The 22,427-nt window shown below is 42.5% G+C and overlaps 1 protein-coding gene across 1 annotated transcript in view; it reads left to right on the top strand.

The window, feature by feature from the left end:
* LOC105452172 overlaps positions 1-22,427 on the top strand; it is a 117,299-nt gene that overhangs the window by 47,198 nt on the left and 47,674 nt on the right. The window contains exon 3 of the mRNA XM_011693066.1: positions 13,534-13,566. Within this exon, the coding sequence (XP_011691368.1) occupies positions 13,534-13,566 (33 nt within the window). The remainder of the gene's footprint in view (positions 1-13,533; positions 13,567-22,427) is intronic.

The raw sequence follows: 22,427 nt of genomic DNA, 5'->3' as shown, positions 1-22,427 counted from the left end.
TCGACAGAGAGAAATCCGTAGGGCCGTATGGGAATGCGAGATTAATGATAAAATTATTTACATAACTATATAATAGATGTATATACTGAGAGATTTTAAACGCAGATTTCGCCCTCACATTTCATATATATATATATATATATATATATATATATAGCTCTATTCTAAAAAAATGGCATTTATATTTAAATTAAATTATAACATTAAAATTGTATTTATTTAAATAAAATAAATTAAAATTAAGTTGATGTCTTTTGCATTAATCACCTTATATTATAGGGTAATGCAAACAATTCATAATAAATCTTCTCGACTGAATTAAAACCTTCTTCAATTTTAATTATTTTCCCTTTAAAGTTCATTTAAATTCTTAGCAATCATTCCAGAGAGCTCATATATCAGTCATTGCGTTTCTTTTCCGTAATTCAATTGACGGAAGGAATGTAACATTAAATAAAGAAAAAATGTACAGTCGGGGAGATATCCAGCTGCTGATACGTCATGCTAAATTATTCCCCTCCGTCCGTCCCGAGTGACTGAAAATAGCGAGGAATGAAGGCGACATCCGTGCTCGCAGTCGGGAACAAAGGTTGTTCCGTGGATAGTCGGGCGTGCCGGCGCCTGTCTCGGCGAGAAAGACAATTTCAGGTTAGGAAGCACTTCATCACTAATGCATAAAGGCGCGGGGGTGGGTTTTGGTGCCGGGGGGTGGCAGAACGGAGGGCGGTCGGGCGCCTGGTGTGGGTCTTAACCAGCGGCGGCCATGTTTGTATAATATATTCGACTGCAATAATGGAGTCACTTTGGAAGTAGCATTAGCTGCTTGCGCTACCACGTGCCGGCTCCGTAGATTGCAGGAACGATTGTTTGCTCTCGCTAAATATAATAAAGGCAGGGGTTCTCCTGGCAGGCTTACCTGGGTCGCATGTCTGTTGACCTTGTATCGTCGGACGGGAAGTGACGCCGCTTGCGAATGCAGTTTTATTCTCTTCGTAGCTGCACACAGATGCTCTTGAAATTCCGAGAACGAGGCAATTTTACCCTAAAGTAATTTTTAGGCTTGACGTTTGCAAACGCAGTTTATTTTTCGGACAGTTATTTTTCGAGTTTAATGCTCTTGCTGAAATACGTCAGCGATTACACAAATCTTAATAAATTTATTATATGTATGAATGTTGTATATTTATTACAGATGATTATATCAATGTAGTGTTATATCAAACACAGCGTTTTATGCAAGTAATTATGATATATGTATGTATAAACGTATTATATTCATATGAAACTATAAAATTATAAAATAAGTTATTCTTAAAATATATTCGCGCGTATACTTGAATTGAACGTAAGAAATTAGTTCAAAGATATATCTATAATTCAAATAGTCGAATATTTGTTACTTAAATTTGAATCGTTCTAAATGATAATTATTTATGATTTGTAAATTATTGAAGACTTAAGTTGACAGAACAAATTTTCAAAAATTCTACCTTCTGTCGCAGTATCACGTACTTTCCTGGATGTATTTCTATGTACTTCCGCATGCGAGTAAAAACGCGGGCCACGAATTTACAATATGGATACTTGAATCCACAATACAAGTTTCTTCTTTCGCTCGTGCTCCTTGGCGAAATTTCCGCGGCGTAATTCCGCGAGTACAACACGGTTCGCTTCCTGCGACTTTTTCAACACGTACTAAAGCGAAACCGGACGTTCACCCAAAGGAAGTGCATTATTCCGCCAACCTTTCCGCCATATAAAGATGCTCGTTGGGGACACAATGGCGCCGTGCCAGGCCGTACCTTGGGCGCACCATCTTTTTCGCGGAGGAACTTCATTCTTGTTGTTATCTATTGATGCATACGCCCGGCGGCAAGTTATGAAAGCGCTCTTCTCGCTTTACGCCACTCATATGTTGTTTACGATGCAGCCGTACAGCGTTCTCGTCACTTGATAGCAGACAGGCCCTGTCAAGTTTCTGCATAATGCACGACGTCTCGCGTCTTTAATCATTTTTAGGAGATAATTAACGGATTAAAACGACTGCGATCTAATTACGAGCCGGTTATTACAATCAATGTTGCAGCGACAATGTATTTTACGGAAAGTTGACTTATAATTCTTCTCTCCTGTACAATAAAAATTATAAACGCGACTTTTCTTTAAAAAAAAAAAAGTTTAATAAACAAGAAGAGTTTACGGGATCATGGATCAACGCGAGTGAAGAATTATAGGGCGTTATAACGCCGGTAGAACTTGACTAAGAAGCTTCATTTTATTTCCGCTATACTCCGCCATTCTGCACGTCTCTCTTTGCTCCAATTTTTTTCCTCACCGTCGAACTTTCCATCAATTAATTATTAGCCTTCCCGAGGCTCACGCCTGCTTTTCGTCCCTATTCTCCTCTCCGGTTAACTTCTCTTTTTCTCATCATTCCTTTTTCTTCTGTCTACTCTCCTACGCTTCATCTGTATGTACCTTCGCTGCCGCTTTTCCGTTTAACGCTCTTTTGTCCCGGCAATCGGCCGGGCAGCGTTTGCTTTATTCTCCCGGATATCTGTCTTTTTCCCCCCCGTCTTTCTCTTTCTAGTTTCGCTTCGAATGTCCCTTGCCACCCCTTTATGCCGGTCGGTCTAGTAAACGACGAATAATCGTCGGACCACAACCGATCCTTTTGTTTTGCAACGAACAATGCGGTCTTTCGCCCCTCTACCTCTTTCTCCCGAATCGGAGGTCCCAGCTCGCTCGTGTCTGACCACAGATTGAACGTTACTACTTGAGAATTTTGTCGCGAAATTCTTCCACAACCATGTCGCCTTCTCTCCCTCTCAGTTTCTCCACCCCCTTTTCTTATTCCTGTGTCCCTTCTTCTCCATCTCTATCTCTCTCTTTCTTTAGAACTTTTCTCCCCATATATATATATTTTTTTTCCAAGCGTCTTTTTGCCGCGTTAACTGCGAAGCTTAGTGCCAACGAGGACGTAAGCACCTCGGTGAAACTCGGGATACGTCTGATCTCGCCGGTGGAAAACGTTCTGCTTCTCTCGTCGATTCCGCCAGCTGGAAAACGATGGAACCACCGCCAGCACAGTCAGACCTCCGGGCTAATTGAGCAAAAGAAGCACGACGGGAAAACTGAGGAGCGCAGCACTTTTCGTGCGCCGCTCTGCAAGACGGAGTGTCGGCAATTTTTCCGTCGAACATACCGGGTATTTAGAAACAATTAATTACGATTAACTCGCGATTCGAAAGAATGTCGAAAAAATAAAATAAATACGCCACCGTTCGGATGTTATTGTAGCAAGAAAGGAAAGTTCAGAAAGTTTCACGTGAAAGGAACAATTACATATTTTGTTACTGTCGCTTGGGATTGTCTTTAAAAATTGTTACGATTAAATTACGTAATCATTTCACAATTATTGGTTTCCATCTTTCTGTGACAATTTATTAATTGCGATACATTTGTAATACGGCAAGTATATTTCGTATAATAATTTAGTCGCGTGTACGAAATAATTGCGTCAAAGAACCACGCTCTCTTCTTTGTGAAAATCGTAATAAATGTAAGTTTTGTAGCTACATGCCCAGAGACAAGATGACACTCCGCGACGATGAGTTATCGCGCGTTTTAATATCCTGCCGATTTAATATCTCGCTACAATATATAATATATACAGAGCACAAAGTCGAGCGATACGCTTTAATAAAGTGACTTTCCTATATCCGTCAAGATTGCGATGCAGTACGCCCGGTTCGTTTTGTCCCAGCGAAATAAGCATGCTTCCCGCCCATCTTTCTTGCCAATTTCAACGAGACGTGTTAAGCTCTCGAACTCTGTCCATATCGTACTCGACCGCCGCGCCGGTCGCAATTTACGATCGTCGTCGACTGCGGCGACGCCGGACGCAAGAATGAGAACCGCGTGTCTTATTATATTTGGCCAGCGCAAATACGGCGCTCAACCGTGATCTTAATTCGGCCTCTTGACAGCTATACACGACAGGACTTTATGAATATTCCCCTTCAGGACGAGAGACGTATGGCCGACGACGCTCTGCGACTCGTTGAACGAGCGACCGGGGTTAATTACATTTATTGAGCGCAAGCAATTCCGCGATTTGCCCAGACTACTAAATCCGACGAACTGCTCCTCGGTGATGTTCTTGCAAACCGGTCTTTATTGTGCTTCCGTCTGGAGTCGCAGTTTTGTGCAGCAAACCGTGCAACCTTTTTATGTGTCCATTTTTTTATGATCTCAAAAAGCGTCGCATTCTTCCAAGATTTGTTGTTCATTTCTGAATTGTACTATAATATATACGATGAAAGGAGATTGAGAAGCACGAAGATTGAATATGATGTCAACTAGTTTAGGCGCGGTTAGTCGCAAATAAAACACATTTATGTGTTTATCAATACTTTTCTGGAAGTGTAAATTAAATTGGTATTAAAGTCATATCGCGCCTATTTATAATAGCTACGGCTCGCCGCTTAATCTTAAAAATCGATAATTGCGTATGCATCGCCGTATTTCGTTCTATAAATATCCCCGGTACCCATTTACGAAGCCCATTCTACGTATCGCAGGCAGCTTTATTGGATCTCGAGCGAAATCGCGCTAACGAAAATTTCGCTTGCTAACTGCCCCCTCTCCTGCCTCACCCCTCATCTTTGCCACGTACGGCCTAACACATATCTAAGCGTCCATTTCGAGCAATTCTCGTCTGCGTCCTTATCGGTTTCCAATATCACTTCAATAATTCCCAGTTTTCCTCCATCTAATGGCCATTTTCAGACTGGTGTGAAAGAAAAAGCTCGCCGTTTCTCCCCTCGTCTCGCGGGAAGCCCCGTGTCTTTACGTAGTTTCGTGGCACCACCACATGGTACCACCAGGTCATCATTCAGGACTGATAAGATTAAAGCTCGGACGGACGAAGGAGTCATATTACCGCGAAATGGGATCGTAGTCATCGGTATACTGCTGGAATTTTTCACAGGAATGTGCAAGCAGCGGGAAAAATTTTTCTTAAGAATCTTTCTGAAAAAAAAAAATGTCTTTCTCTCTTTCCTCCCTTTGTCTCTCGCAGTAAATGCTCTTATTTCTATAAAAATAAACTAAGAGAATAATATTATTATCAAAATGTACATATAAAATTTTAGATAATAAAATGACTAAACTGCTGGAATAATTGATCAACAGTATTATGATAAATAAGGAACACCTTCATAATTCATAAGTTATCACTGCGAATTAACCGAATTATTTTACTGCAATGGCGAGGATTGATTCGAAATGTTTGGACGATGGTCAGCCATTTGGCTCGAGCCCTCCGTTACCGCCCCTGTTTCTCCAATCTTTCCCTACCCCTTTCGCGCTTGTATGTCTCCGTTGCGCCGTACGATGTTGTACCACATGCCTCTACGGTCTGCGACCGGCTGCGGGAGTTGTTTCTACCCCGAGATTAGGGGCTTTAAATCAACGTCGGATGGCGCTGTGTTGGACGCGTGTTCTAGGGAAGGGATGATCATGAGGGGCAATAATCAAGTCGTTTAACGACACGTAGTATCAAATAAGTTTGCGGAAATTATTGATTATTATTACACGGTAAATAATATAATTTTTTTAACATTGCAATTACGTCGAAAATATGATAAAATTTTATCCATAATCTTCACAATTCTTTATTATTAAATTCTATTAAACATTATGAGTAATTATGGAAATTATTATTCACATTTTGATTCAATACATATGCTCCGATTTTCCAATGGATTTATCCAACAATCCATAATACCTTGTTAATCGTAAAATTGCAGCATTTTCGTAATAAGAATAACGTTGAACGATCTGCCGAGATAATATGAACTGAGATTCAGAGTGTCGTAATTGTATATAATCTGCCCGATTTATTATCGTTCAATTTTCTCTTCTCATATAAAAGTGAGAAATAACGTACAAAACATGGCACATGCGGAAACGCGCTATCCGCATGTGCCGAACAAATGATCAGCTATTCCCGTTTCCGGCATTCGCCGTGGAGAATTATGGAAGTGTCTGGCTCGGAGTAGAGGTGAATTTTTAGCACCACTCTTGTCTTAGATATGAGAGCAAGAAAATAGATATTTTCGCTAAAGTGTATTCTGCAAAAGTGTACCATGAATAGGTATAGCGGTCTATAATATCTATTTGCAACAACATGAAATAATAAGATACAGTGATCCATATACCTCTACACTATTTTAAAGAAATGAAAACCTCAGAAATATTTAATTATTTCGCTTTAATTATTTCGCAAATCTCTAAGCAATTAAAGACGCTTTCTCGTCTGATTCTCGCTGAAAATATCTGAAATTCGTTCGTCTATAAATTATTATTAACGCTTGACAGACACGACGAACAGGTATCTCTTTTTCAAAAAATATAAATAGCAGCGATATTTATGGAGAGATCACAGACGGAGAGTTTACATAATTTATTACGAGCATGGACGGCTTCGTTAGATTCATCAAGATCCTTTCGATTCTACTAACGCCCGGCTGTAATGTTCGTCTGGATTTCCTTAACAAGCCACTATTTCATTACACTCATTTCTCTAGGTGCTCCTGTATTCATCTTATCGCTTTAAAAAAAAAACTCGGATTTCCGTTAATATCGATCATCAGTTACATTGCGAAACTTCCGCGGAAGTTTTCCTTGGAAGGAGTGAACCTCTTGCGCGGGATTGAGATGAAATATTCCGCCTAAAGTACACAGCGCTGATCCGATGGCTGTGAAAATTTTCCTTTCCTCCGGCGCGTCATCATCGTCGCCCGTCGCCGTTGGCATCGTCGTCGGTACTCTCTCCGTTGTAAGGATTTATCAAGCCGGATGAAAGGAACGGGCAGAAGATTCGCGCGGACGGATCGTCTTTTTGGCGCGGAGTCATCCGAGCGGCGCGGCGGGAGGGACAGGTCCCTGGATGTCGCAGGGGCGGTATGGGAGGGAGGGGAGAGGGAACGAATGGGAAAGGAATGAGCTAGGGGATAATTTCTGGAAGGATAACATTTCTTCTATCCTCCGCGCCGAAAGAGCACCCATCTGTTCTACGGTCCATATCCCACGAACGATGAGATGCCGTCGCGAGAAAGATAGAACTCTTCCTCTCCTTCCCTTCCTCTTTCTCCCTCTCTTTCTTTTTCCTTCTCGCACTCTCCCTTTCGCCGCAATTTTTTACCTAAACGCTCCTGCCATTTCGGCGACATTCAAAAGCGACAATAGCACGCGCGGGACACGGTCGTGTATCGCTTTTCCACCCCGCTGGAGTAAAGGCGAGAAAGGGGTGGGACCAGGAAGGTGGCAGAATCGAAGTGTATGCATCAAGGATCACCGAAAGCGACGCTGAGAATTCCATTGGAACTTCGAAGCGTCGAAGTTGCGGGAAACGTTGCCGCACCGTTGGAGGTGCTTGATCTTGTTGTGTCCGATCGAAATGGGTTGTTAAATGTTTCCACCATTCGCACGTCTCACAGGAGTTTCTTTTAAATGATTACTTTTACTTCACAAGAAAAATTAATTCTATTCTAAATACATCTATTCTAAACAGAAAAAGACAGACACGATACTTCTATCGATCTGATAATATATATAATTTAAGATCACATTTAGATTTATATATACTGTATAGATTCCTAATTAGTTATATATATTTTCTCTTTAATAATTTTATGATTAAGTCTATATTATAGTATTGCTACAATATATTATCAATTTTTTTCTGCAAAAATGTTAGATAAAGCATATGTACTACGTAACGTCAACGCGAACAAAGGATTCAATTTTAAAATCTATATCTAGAACTATATCTAGATCTATATTCTAGAATTTTGGGCACCAAGATTATGGGTTTTAAGCGGTGAAAAATAAATGCTCGTTCGCGACGTAATATCCATCTCATTTACGCACGGCGCCGCGGTGCTATTTATTCCACTTCGGCAACGTCGGTGGATGGCCAATCGCGTGCATCTAAGAAAGCCGGCTGCCTGCAAGCCGCGATTTATCTCGATGGCGAATATGACCCCGCCGACAATAAAGATCTGTTGAATATACGTGCCAACCGCCTCTTTCGCTCTCCCCAAGAATCGCGTCGCCATAAACCTTCATCGACGACCAAATGAGTTCTAACGGGGGAGAATTGCGGCTTGGGTGTCAATATATTCTCTTCGAAGGTGGCTGTAGCTTTGTATTTTCATTCTGCGAACACTCATTAAATCGAATTATAGATGTTATTTAAGAGATTTTTCTCATGTAAAGCAATAGAAAAAAATTGCCAATATAAAAAATTGTTTAAACGGATGCAAAGATCTCTATAATGTTTTTATAACCTGCTATTGTTTTTATTTTATTTATTTTTAATAAAATGAACTTTTCTCTTATTGAATTTTTCAAATTTTTGTGTTTATTACATTAGGTTTAAACAACTCTCTGCAATTTTTAAATCAGACTAATAATATCGAAGATATAATGTGGGGCACGATGCTGAAAATGTAGATAAGATGAAACGACATCTATTTTAGCAAAATTTAAAGTCGATAATTTATAATGAATACTAGTTTAAAAAATTTGGATTCGAGAAAAATACATTAAATATATTTTTGTGTTTTGATAAATTTTTTTATATTTGCAATTTAATCAATATATTTCAAATATGCTTTTTTGTACTAAAAAAGAAAAAAAGCATTTTTTTAAATTTTTTAATTTTTCTATTTGTAATTACATTAGATAGTCTCTATTTGAATTCTTTAATTTTATAACCTTGTCACAATTCCGGAAATATTATTTAAATATTTCAATGAAGTATTTTTAAGATCTAAAATATATATGAAAAAATTTGAAAAGTGCGCTTAAAAAAATATGTATCGAAAAATTTGAAGTTTTACGTGAGTAAATCCCTTTAATATTCGGAGCTGGATCGCGTGAGAAATTGGTATATGCGTAAAACGCGAGCACGTATAGCTGTGCGGAAAGGAAGACGAGAATTCAAAATAGAAAGAAATATTATTTTTTTGGAAAAAGAGAGATTTTCTTGTATATCTTTCACATGTTTACGTGCCATTCCGTGCACTACCGTATAAAATAATAAAACGGCTTTGCGAGATACTTGTTTTGTTATAAACTATCGGCAGAGCTGCATTAAAGATGGAAAATTCGAGAGAGATATCTTGGATGTGATTTTGTATTCTTTGTCTCTGCGGACCGTGTGCCTCCTTGGTTTCTGCAGAGGGATTAAAATTCGATTGCTGAAGAAAAGTAAAATCCAAGGCTCTCTCAATCCCGGGAACAATGGACGCCGAAGACGTTCAATTTTTCATGGCGCTGCCACGGTTGATATTACAGTGATGTTTGAGCTCTACCTTTATGCATAGTACATTCGCGCGCGTCAGTGAAGGCGCATGGATTTGGTCCGGGCATGCCGGACGCCACACAAAAGTACGAGAGTACAAACCTGATAAATCTATCTTCCAGAGTTACGAAATGACATAATTGCCACCTCCCTTTGTTGCCGTCTTTGTTACCGTAGCGCCAGGCGAGTTGAAAGAGGAGAGTTACATCTCTAGGATACGGTTTGCGTGTAATTAGAACGAGTTTCGAAAAAGTAATTAACCGAAGACGCGGAGAGATACCCGCCGACGTAAATGGCATTACTGATATTAATACACAGTTGTTTGCTGAAAAGTCGGCACCGTTTTTTGATTTATACCAAAGCAACTATCTCGTTGTTTACATTAACTACTTTATATCGTGTAAAATAAGATCTAGAGAGTGCGGATTCAGCGGTATCTCCGTTAATTTAAGATAATTGCGTGTTATTTAAATTCCTTTTACGAAGTCGCTTCCTCATTTTGCCTGTTTGTTTTATTCGCAAACACGGCACTAGAATGCTACGCACGATTGTAACTCTCGTTAGGCTTCTCGCCCCCTGGCCTACAGTAGCGGCCACTTTTGAAATTGGCTCTTTTTCGTATTGTCGCCGTTAGTCGAGCTCGCGGCCGTGCTTTTCCCTCCCCTTTCCTCTCGACAGTCACCCGGTTTCTTCCGTCGCTAAAACCCCCGGCTTGCTTTTACTTACTGCTTCAACGGGGAATCCATCCATTCGTCCCCGAAGGGTTGGCGCCCCGCCGTCGGAGGGATGATCGCGCTAAGTGGCAGATTCAGGCTGATCGAAGGCGGCTGAGATAAAGAGGGAGAAAAAAACCGTCTCCCCGGCAGTGAGGGAAGTTGGAGAGTGGACTTAAGCTCGTCGAGAGGGTTACAGCCAGGGGCTGAAAGAAAAGTACGCGGTACGCGTCGATACAAAGTGCTGTTTACGCCATCTCCCACCCTCTCTCCTTCAACCACCAACCCTCTACTTAATTCTACGCCTTTCGCGAGTTTACTTTTAACGTTTGTCCATTTTTTATCGTACATTTTCCAACCGTTCGCGCATTTTCTGTGCATTTTCGAACTGTTTTTCTCGCGCGTGATTAGGGATCACGAGACTCGTCGATTATTTAAGAAACGCGAGATTTATCGCGGTAAGACAAATGATACACGCGTGTGTTCCCAGCTCGCATTACTTCCTAGGATCTTTTATTCATAGATCGGTAACGTGTGTAAAGAAACTTGGAAGAAATGCGTACGACACTATTTTGCGAGATCTCGCTTAAAGATTAACGCAGGTCTTATCTTCCTGCTCCAGCTTGCGGTCTTTCTCTCTGAATGCCGGGAGATATTTTTGTTTCACCCTCAGCCGGACCCGTCAGCCGTGAAAAATGTCGGCGGCGCTTAACGCGATTTTTCCCCTTCGGGCCGCCGCGCCGCGGGGGGGGGGGCGGCTGTATCCCCTCCCTCAATTTGCATTTTTTCCTGTCTCGTGTACCGCGTTCGCGCGCGGTCCCTCTCGATCTGGGTGACAAAGAGGCGGCTGATGGGTGGATCGTCGCGCGGATAAAGGTGTCTTCACAGTGACCCCAACGTCGCAGCGACGGAAGGACCGCCGCAGTAAATCTCTCGCCGACAAGCGAGCGATCCATTGATCCCACGATCGAATGCCGGGAATCCACCCTTTTGTGTCCCGCGCGTCCGCCGCCCCCGGCCACTCCCCTCCCTCTCTCCCGACGGGGAGGTAAATAATGTAGAAGGACTCGTCGGGACGTTAGACAACAAATAAATCAGCCCTCGTCCCCGGGCTGCTACCGCTCCGGTAGCGGATCGTCGCGGTAATCTTCGTGATGGCCGAAGCGCCTCTTTGTCGGTGTCCTCCGGAGGATCGTTCCGATCGGAGACAGAGGAAGCGGCGCGATCGTCTTTTATTTTTCTCACCGGCGCTATCGATCACGCTCAAGTGGTTGCCCCGCATTACACATCCATTCTTGATAAAGGTGGATCGACACACGGATCGGAGGCTGATCTATCTTGATGACGATCGTAAATTTGTCGAGAGAGAGATACGAGAAGAGGGAATACGCGAGACGATTCTAAACGGTTGCAACACGTACACATGGCTTAAATTCGAGAGAAGAGAGAGCTAGAAAAGGAGAAATAATTTCTAGGAAAAATCGATCGGAATTTGTTCGCAAGACTATGAGTTTTATTATTTAAAATTGTTGCGAGAGAGAAACGGAACGAGACGTTGTACATTGTGTTCCAGCGCATCTCTTTCGAAGTGTATACATTCGCTACGGTCTACTTTTCCTACTTTTTCTCTCGGACGGGGTAGCATCGTACAGATAAATGTAATTTCTCTTCCCTCGCTCGCTATATTTCTCTCGGCAGGCAACGCGAATAAACAGTAAACAGTAGCTATTTCGTCGATGACCCGTGATTTCGCGTGCGGAAGAAAAGGGAGCCCCGACGGCGATGCCTTTCTCGGAAGCAGCGGCCACTATCGGCCGTGTTTCCAGATACTTTTCGTCATCGTCCAGCGAATTTTTCTTTCCCTATCGTCCGGGATTTTCTATCCCGGTGCTGATCCGCCCGGCATTTTTCCTTCGGAAGCGTCCATAAAGGGAGGCGCTATCAAAAAGTCCGCTACCACCGGGAGTCCCGCTTTTCCTTCTTCGCATGAATAAAACAAGCCGGATTTAATATATATATATATATATATATATATTTCGCGGTCACACATTGGTCGCCGCGGAGCTTAGAACGCCCGAGGAAACGACTTCCGGTGCGTTTCACCGACTCGAGAGGCCGTACAGGCGGAAGTTGAGTGCCACTGCGAAGATCTACGAATCTCAGACCATACGAGCTGCTGCAGACGACGTTGCATCCCTTATCGCCGAGAAGGAAAAACGTTGCGAATTCCCAAGATCCATTACCATGTAAATATTGCATCGAGTTGCCTCTCACGGAATTTTACGGCCAGTCACATGCATTATGCCGGCCGTATTTTAATTCGCGACTACTTCCAATAGCTCGGTGCGTTGTTTCTATAATAATATTTATGATAGTAATATACACATGAGTATGTCGCAACAATTATCTTACGCCGATCCAAAAAAACCGATCTACATTAGAACACAGAATATATTAAGAATACAAAATATGTAAAGATGCTAAATAAATCGTTTCAATAAGGGAGAAAGGATGAAGCGACGATTTATCATTTCACATCTATTCTTACGAAATCAGTTATTTGCATATTTATTTTGAGCGAATTTTGAATCAAAATATTCATGTGGATCTGAGGGAGAGACGCGCGAGTAAGGCCCTACACGCGCTCATGTTCTTATTTCCGGTATCTTATTTATACTATACCTTTGATCCTGCATTTCCGAGAGGATCATATGTAACTGCAAGCATTTCCTGTATTTGCAGTACACATGGTGTACGGTGGAGTGGAGATTACTCACGCGTGGATTACACGCGCGGTTAGTTTATGCGAAATAATATGTGCGCAACACGCGAGGATCGCGTGTCTTAACTAAATTCTAACATCTCGGTCGTTCAAGCTGCACTTAATTCCGAAGTATAACGGAAGGAAAGCGGTTTAAATCGGTTTAAATCGGTTTAAATCGCATTAAATCGCGAGGGTCGCCCTGCAGGTGAAAAATAAATGCGGCTTATTCGTGGGATGCGAGTCCTTCTTGAATGCGTCGCATCGCGTAACGTCAATCTCGATAAAAAGCAACATTAATTTTTTAACTCAAAATACTTTGGATACCCATAAGTTATATATTTGTAATTTTTCTAAAGTTAAATTATTTTCGGATTATTGGGAGGATATACGTTAAAATCAGCTGCAGTCAATATCTTATATTATTTTTAGCCTGATTTAATTAATATTATTTCTGGCGAGAAATTGTACGATATTCCTTTTATAGCATGATAAATTATCACGGTATCGATCTGGACATCCTAGAAAGTTTCGATCTATTTGTGTGTTTGTGACATTTTAATTTAACATTTTAATGTAATTTGAGAGAACGCGTTCCTCGCACAACTCGCTGCCCGAGATCGATATCCGTGACACGAAATTGTTGATATACGTGCACTAATAATCTATGTCCTTTGTTTCAGGTAAGGATCTAAATTTCGCCAGTAATAACGCGGGTGAGTGTTACATCTAACAATATACTGTTATTACCGCATGCGCCAGTTCTCGATTACCAATTGTTCGCCGTGTTGACGGGGAGTGCGCTAGAGAGTTTCCGCGCAACTGCGTACCGTAATCGACATTAACGACCCGTGCTTCGCGCTTTCGAATTTTGCAAGTTTCGTTACGTTATTGACGATGCACGGGTAGAAAACAATTGTTTGCGAATAATATAGATTAACTCGATCGTAAATTCGATCGGGGTGCTGGTATTCAACGCCAGCGGTACCTCGTTATTATTTTCGCGAGTTTCTATACGCCACGTATTATATATTATAATTAATATATTAATGACGAAAAAGATCGCTGATTTAGTTTCGCTTTGATAATTCTGAGACAATCCCTACGTATGCGTAGGCATACATGCGTATTCCGCGGTTTTTGCTGCAATTACCAGCAGCATTGTTTCCAACAGTGCTATTACATCGATCGATATCACGAGCATTCGATATTGTCGCGCTAAGTCTGCCTGCTTAGGCAAGAAATTATTCGTGTAAGAGCTCTCTTCTTTTTATCACTCCAAACTCCTCGGCGCAATTTCCGACGCCGCGCCGTGCCGCAAGCGCGACTCGTCTTCTTTCGACCTCGTCGACTCGAGAAAAGTACCGATTCATCTAAATCTCGTGTAATTCGCTAAAGATTCCCGTGCGCGCGTGATGCGCGCGTTCCGTAGATCTGGCAGAGGAAGAAGTAATTCTTCCGCGCGAAGCGACCGTTTGCCAATGACGAGAGGTTGGTCTTTCTCGCGGAGGGTAGGGGGAGAGGGGGAGATACGGAGGAGTCCATCTGGAACTGCAGAAGAAAGAGGGAGAGACCGGAGGAGACTTGCCGTGGGTACCGCCGAGATAAGGACGGCAAATTGCAGGCAATCTGGCTGATTAGGCTCCGGGATAGTAATCCCGGAGATCCCAATGTCGGGCCGCGCGTCTATACCGTTCCATTCGACTGCGACTGCCTTCGCCGTAGTGCCGGCCGAAGAAAGGAGTACGAAAACGGAACTTGGAAGGGTGGAGGGAGGGGGTGACCGTGGAGGAGCCGCGGCGGGAGGACTGTCGAGCGGTGAAAGCGACGTCCGTTACATCCGCACCGCGCCGCGCCGGGAGATTAGGATTCTGCCGGGAAGACCCGGTGGAATTGCGGGAAAGGGGAGATTTCTTTTCATGCGCCAGATCGACGATACGTGTACTCGTACGTTACTCCCGAGTCTTACCGTCGTCGCATTCTCTTCGTTTCTCTTCTTCTCCCTTCGCCGTCCCTTCCCCCCTCTCTTCCCGGCGACCCCGTTGCTAGCGTCGTTCTATTCTTCGTTTCCATATCGCGGTCTCCCTCTGATGGATACCGTGAACTTCTTTTGTCGACGGTTCATCGCGGCGCACGCCGCGAAATCACGTTCGTTCGTCCGTGAAAAATCCCGCGGGGAGTCACGGCGGACCCTCGTCATCTTCCGTTCGTCATTCTGAACTCACGAGAGCTTCACTCGGATGGGAAAAGAAAAAAAGAAGATAAAGAGACGGCGAGATATAATTTTTAACGATTCCACGTTGATATACGGTAATCTACGTGGCGCGGTAAGAGAAATCGAAACTCGCGGGTTGCTTTTCGTCTCTGGGACGGATTTACATGGCGAAGGAGCGGCAGGCTGACGGAAAGAAGCGAGCCCGCAAATAAATAAATAAATATATATGAAATCCGCGCATATACGCGTACACATACATACTCGCGGCGGCCGGGAATGTATTGACCGTGGCGAGCGGCGTTCGCGCCGCGAGAAAAGTCGGGCGCGCGTCGTATCAATTTTACCGGCGCCGTCGCTGCACCGCGTCGCCGAGTTGCCATCCGCTTTTTGCTCCCCAGCAATGCATTTAAATTATTTATAATGGGGGCTGCTTTTTCAATCTACGTCAGCGAACGGCCGACGGGAGAAGAATGGCAGGGAGAAAATATCATACGGCCGGCGCGAATTAACATCGCCTACTGGCCGATCGTCGTCCAGTAGATATATATTCGTATATATATCGTCGTTGCGATGCATAGTAATTTATACGAAATCGCGCGCGATTCGAGGCGAAAGTCAGCTTACATTTATTAACGTTTGACATATTCGCCCTGCGTAATGTCACTTCTTCGTGAATATCAATTGACAATTCGCATATCAATTGAAAACGACGCATGCATATCGCGATAACTCGTACAAAACGAAGGAAATAAAGATATATTTAAAGAGTGTCCCGACGCTGGTCGCAAAAAAGTCACCTACACGTGTAATTTCTGCGACAATTGAATCAATTTCAGAAAAGGAAGACTATATGTAACCATTTTTTTTTAATATTTTCATAATCCGCTTACAATTAGAGAAAGATAATAGAAGATATTTTTATTTCCTTTCTTCTTTCCTTCTCTCAAAGGAATTGTAATCTTTCCTTTGCTTTATTATGCACCTATAATAAATAAAAGAGCATCAAATTTTATTTTTAATAACATTTTTATTTACACGGAAAGAATGGTTTTGCTGAAGAATCTAAAAATTTAGCTAGATATAGAAATAAAGAGATGATTCTGTTGGAATATTCAAATAATTATGTAGGACGTTGAAACTGCTAGAATGTCTAAACTTTTTGCAGCAGTACCGTCATGCTTGAACGTCCTACATAATTATTTTGATGGCTCAACAAAATCATTTTAATATTTAGCTAAATTTTTAGATATTTTAGTAAAACCATTCCTTTCTGTGCACACATGTTTTACGATTAAATAAGAGCCAGAGGGGCTCTTATTTATTTAGGGTATAAAAAACGGGATAACGACGTAAATAATCAGGACATCTTGCAACAAAATGCGTCTCGACGTATAAAAGGTGTTTTCTTCTAGGTATTACTCTCTCTGTAATCCAGAAAGTCAACGATAGCTCTCTCTCTCTCTTTCCCTTTTCCTTCCTTCCTCGTTCCCTAGCGCGATGTGAAAAGAGATTATAAAATCTACGCGCGAACACGAAGGTGGTAATAGAATTTTGGAAAAAGAGAAAGCCGAGTACCGGGGAGATGCCGCCTCAGCCATGTCCGACGTGGGATTATCGGGGTCGACAAAGGGATTTTAAGGGGATGACGTGGGATTGGATCGCTAGAGGTGCGCCGCGAGGCTCTCGAGAGCCGCTTTGTGTCTCTGCTATAATTATTATTTGCGGGATCATCGATCTTCAATGGCCCCGTAAAATTGCGTCCTGCAAGAAGCACGTGTAAGTGTCAGGTGCTGCAAGCTCAGTCCGGTTAACGAGTTTCATAACTCGTATACTAGTTTATGTACGTCTTTCTTTGAAATTATAAAAGAACGTCTTTACTTTCTCTTCAATAATTCAGAATCGTGAGAGATTGATCGTTTGAAGAAAACGCGAAAGTGTTTTTTAAAATGCACGCATTTGCATAAATCAAATACTTACAATTTTAATACAAGCAAGTCAATAAACGAACAAAAAATGTAATTTTAGAGATATACATATACGAAATATACAAAAATAGCTTTATATTTTAATTTTATTTTATAAAACTTGCGAGTGTCGTATCGCTCTTTTAAATATTTTATTTAATTTCCTGAAAGTTTGCTAAAAACTGGGTTGAACAATTTCTGCGCGAGACCCTTCAATTAATGCAATCAGAATTAATTAACCGCGGCTCGATCTCTCTTTCTCTCTCTCTCTCTTTTTTACCCTGCCGACTTCTGGCGGCCAATCGACCGTGCGCGTCGGCCTCGAAAAAAAAGCATTCGCTTGCAATCTCTCGTTTTCGGTGGTCGGTTTAATTAGAAAGCAACGGGCGTTAAAGCAAACGAACGTGCGGCGACTGTGCAGCCTCTTTCCTTTTGCCAAACCGCTCGCAAAAACATCGCTCTTGCACATTCGCGATTTTATCGTAAATGCCTTTGAAAAATTAATTACAAATGTCGTGAGACGGAGCGACCAGAGCGATAGTCGGCGAAATGCTTTCGGTCCCCGACTGCAGTGTTCCAATTTGAACTTAATTCTAAATTTTATCACGATCGTGTTCTCTTGCACGTCGACTTGCGTGGCGGTAAAAGCTTAAGTAGTAAACGGCCGCATAAGGCAGCCGCGGAAATGTTCGCTGCGTTCGGCACAGGAGTCTCCGTTTATTTTGCACTCGATATCTCTAGATCTTCGTGTTGCAAGTGCAATACATTTGACGCAGAGCTTTTCTCGAAAGATGCGAGTTGTAAGAAACGAAAATTATTGCGATACGTTCATATTTTCTAACTCATTGATATCTAAACGTTAATATTAGCAAGTGAAGAAAATTACCACTTCGTGGTAGATTAAACGGAAACATGCGAAATGAAAAGAGCGTTTTACATGCGCAAAAAAAAATAGGGAAAGAGAAAGGGAGGAAGGGGAGGAGAGAGAAATGAAAGTTGATCGTGCGCAGATAGGGTATTATAGTTTGGCCGGAAGCAGGCGAGAGTGCTATTGGCTGCGCCGTATCGCGTAACACGATCGCAAAGGGTCCGCTTCCTCCCTCGTATGCCGGTGACATCGAGCGGATTTGTAGGGAATTGCGGAAAGTGCAGAGCGCGGAAAAAACGGCAGATAAAACACGATCCGAACCACCTGGCGGCATATAGAGAGCGAGGGGGAGGAGAAAAAGGGAGAAAGGGTGACCGGGAAAGGGCGGACGAGCGACGAAGGGGGAGGGGGAGGGAGAGGGATGTGTGAGGCGGGTGAAGGGTCGGGCACGGCCGTATCGGTCGAATTATCGAGTGGTACGTTACGGTTTTATGCAGATTCGCCAGAAACGTCGGGGCAGTTTCGGAATTAATGGCGGCCGGACAAATGTTTCGCGGTTTTTCTGCTGAATTATCGTACCCCCGGGCGCAACATAACGCGCCCCGGTCCGCCGTGTGAGTCGCGACGTTGTACACACGTACGGCGCGTACACGTATACGCGCGGCGTCCGCGAGCGTGTACGAATGTCGCGGCAGGGGTACGCGTACATGCGCCACCGGCGGAATCGGCTTCGGGTAATGTATACATTACATGCACGGTCGCCATGGCACACTCGGTTACAAATACCGGTATAATGCGACGGAATATGTTTTTTACCTGGAGCCCTCGGAGTGTCGAAAACCCGCGGCGCGAAGTATTTGGAAAGCTTGAGCGATAAACTGGTTTGTCCATTTAATTTTGAACTCTCGATTACCGATGGTAAGTTTCTCTTCGTGAAAGGGGAAAAAAATTGTGTAGATCGATAGACTTTTTTTTATTTGTTCGCCTCTAGTGATGTAATTTTATGACGTTTACGGCAATTTTGTGTTTTTTAATTTTAAACGTTTATTTATTGTACATTTTATTTTCTTGTGTATTTGTTGTTACATATGTGTCTAATTTTATTCAAATATATATTCGTATCTGATTGGATATTTTTTACTTCTGCACGAATAACATTCGGAATTTGTCACATGCTTTCAAAAATTGTATTTTTATTTTATAATACATACACATTTTTTCTAATATAAATATCTCTAAATTAACTAAAATAATTTCATTTATATATATATATCTTTATTTTTTTATATGTTATATTTACTTACATATATACAAGTTTATATAAACATGACGAATTAAAAAAAAACTCGTTTAAAAAGTTTCTCCAGCAAATCTGTTAAATATTGAAGTGAGCTTTAGAAGAATACTTGAAACAAAAAGCGTTTCGATAAAAAAGAATAATGATTTTTCCAATTTGGAAATCACCAGGTCACGTTGAAAACGTAATGTTCAATTATAACGAGAACTGTTAAATCGTTTTGCTTGAAAACAGCGCACATACATGCAGCAATATCCCAAATAGAAACATTAAAATATCGCGGATATAGCGATATGAGCGAATTTCATCGAGATAACATCGTTTGCTTTCACCGATCAAGTCACTTAAATTAATTTCCGATCCCTTTTATCCTGGAAACTGCGCTAGTGAATCGCGCGTATTACTGAATATACGGTGGCGCTCCAATAGCGCCAAAAATCGCCTATGTATGAGCATTACCGGTAATGTATTACTCATGTACGCACTGATTTTCGCGCAAAACCACCAAAGAAGATAACCACGAGAGATGCACACATGCTATCGTCCTACGCACATGAGTAGATATTGGTAATGGATTATGATGCTGTTAAAATATATATATATATATATATATATACACATATATACTCTATATACGATACCGCTATATATAATATATATAGCGGTATCGCCATCACTGTGTACTCTTTTCTGTGATTGATTTTTTGTTACATCATCCTCACTGTCCTCCATAACGAAGCGTATCTCAGGATACGACGCAGCTTATTTATTTTTTCAAGCCATCAACATTGTGCACATTTCTGTAATTATATTTGATTTCAAGCTAAATCGAAAGCTCGTGAAACAATACCTCACAATAGCGCATATCTTGGAAATTAGTTAAAGCCCCGAAAATTCGGGCGAAATACGACCAGCTTTGATCGTACTATAACTACTGCAAACTAACGGACTAACGTTTTCTGATTAGAGTTTTCAACTTCAATTAATTTGCAGAGCACTGTTGAAGCATTGTACGGTGATTGTGGTACACCTCGTAACTAAGGAACGATTGCTTCACGACTTTCGATTTAGCCGCGAGAATATCATAGCTGGAACTTCCCGGTATGTGTGTATGTGTATGTATGTATGTGTGTGTGTGTACGTGTGTCTGTGTGTATTTGTCAATTGGTTTGCCCGCGTACTTCGACGATTTACAATGCGCGCTCGCGCGGTTAATCGAGACGGCTCGTTGGGACGGAACTTAATTCACGCTAATCGCTCGAGCTCGAATTAATTCTGGTTTGCTCCTCGTTCCTCTCCTCCCCCCTTCCCCCCTCCCTGTCCTCTACTCATCCTCCTGTCTGCTAGCGTTTAATTCAATTCGTCGCCGACAATCAAACTCGAATGTTCTGTACCGGAAGTTTCCACGTTCCTGCCCTCTATCTTAGCTATTCCCTCTTCTTCTCCCGTTTCCTCCCTCTTTCTCCCTCTATTTTTTCTGCATCTTCTTACATGTGTGTTTCTCTCTTACTTTTATTTATATTTTACCCTCCCTTTTTCTCCTATTTCTCTGTTTTTCACGTTCTATTCTCTGTTTCTACTCTCCTTCGTATCGCTTCTCTCCTCTTCTCGCTTGTTGTGCAACTTTGAGTTTCGTGTTTCCGAGCGAGGATGAAGATCGGGAGGAGGACAGATGCGGCTGCTGAGGCTACCGATGGTGGTAACCGTGGTTAAACCGCGTCTGGAATTACCGTCACGACTAGTCTAAGACTTCCTCTTACGCGCGCGTATCTTGCGTCGTACACAGATTTAACACACACCTCACCGAGTAAGGCAAGAGACTCCGATAACGGGTGTACACAACACCTTTATTTCAATTCAGTTTAGCGCACAGTGTATCGTTGCTCTCTCAAGCCGACGATGGTTTTGTAAAGAATCGGAGAAACTACGGTCGTAACGATAAGCGAATAATTATGCGCAAATGTTCGACGAAATTCGCCTTCATATCAGTCGGATACAGTCCAGGAAATTTTTATACGGCGTTCTCAAAAGCGATTATCGCGGACCGTTGGATATAAAAGGATTTAGTATTTTCAAATATTGACGTCAATTAACCGATTGAGAGAGCGGCGTGATTGATCGTCGTACTGTTGGAGCGATTCTCCAAGTCCCCTCCCTCCCCCCCCCCCATACACAAGTCACGCATCCCTTGCGGTCGTCGCACGCGACGCGGAAACCTTAAATGAAACCTTTCACGCGGCGTGACCGATCGTGTCCACTGGTCGCTGTCACGAGCGATCGGTGTACTCTGGCAAGCGCGGCCAAATCGCGCGACGTGATCGCATCGCCGTTCGAGTGACGCGTGCCGTCCAATAAGCCCTCACGCGAGCGTGTAATGCCGCGGCCTATACGGGATCTGCTTACCCCGACATCCATTCCGATATTGACATCAATTATCTTGTTCGGCGGCGGCGCAAGGCAGGACATGCGCGTCCGTGGACATTCGAAGCTCATCGCGCGCCGCGACCATGGAGAGAGAGAGAGAGAGAGAGAGAGAGAAAGAGAGAGGAGAGCATGGTGGTTAAATCGTGATCGCGCGCTGAAGATAAGAGATTACGATATGACGTAAAATCCGTTTAAACACTTTCGTCAGTTTACGATACAGATTGGCACGATACAGTCCCGGATTTGTATAATTTCTCTCTCGCGGATATCTCGCACATCGGGATTAATCACTCCCTGTTTTCTACTGGAAAACACTGGATCGGCATTGACGAGAGTACGTTCGTTGACAACTTTGTAAATTTTTTTTTTTTTTTTGACAAACGGCGAGTATTTAGGGATTACGCGTTGCAATATGTTTATTTGAAACGCGCGATCCGCCGCCAGTAGAACTGAAAAACGCAACGATATTTATTCTGAAAAGCGGGTTATCGGCAATCGTAGATTTATACGTCCGTGCATGCAACGGACCGATAACTATTTCTCCACCGGTTAAAAAAATCTCTCTCCTCTCTCTCCTCGTTTCTCTCAGAATCTCTTGGTGGCGCAATATTTATATAGAAAAACATTGTTCATCTTTGTGGCAAACTGTTGCCATGCTATTTTTCATCCAGATGAATGCCACCGATGAGAGTAGAAGGCCCGTGCTTGATTCGTATTTTTCAGTCTTGGGCAATTTATAAAAGTTCATCGTGTTTTTCGTGCGAGCGCTACAAATCATCATTGTCAAAATGTATATATATATATATATA

Source organism: Wasmannia auropunctata, unplaced genomic scaffold (genome assembly GCF_000956235.1).
Source record: "Wasmannia auropunctata unplaced genomic scaffold, wasmannia.A_1.0 LD336037.1, whole genome shotgun sequence".
Classification (NCBI taxonomy): Eukaryota; Metazoa; Arthropoda; class Insecta; order Hymenoptera; family Formicidae; genus Wasmannia; species Wasmannia auropunctata.
Note: the sequence above shows the minus strand (reverse complement) of the source record. Positions and strands in the feature narration are given on the sequence as shown.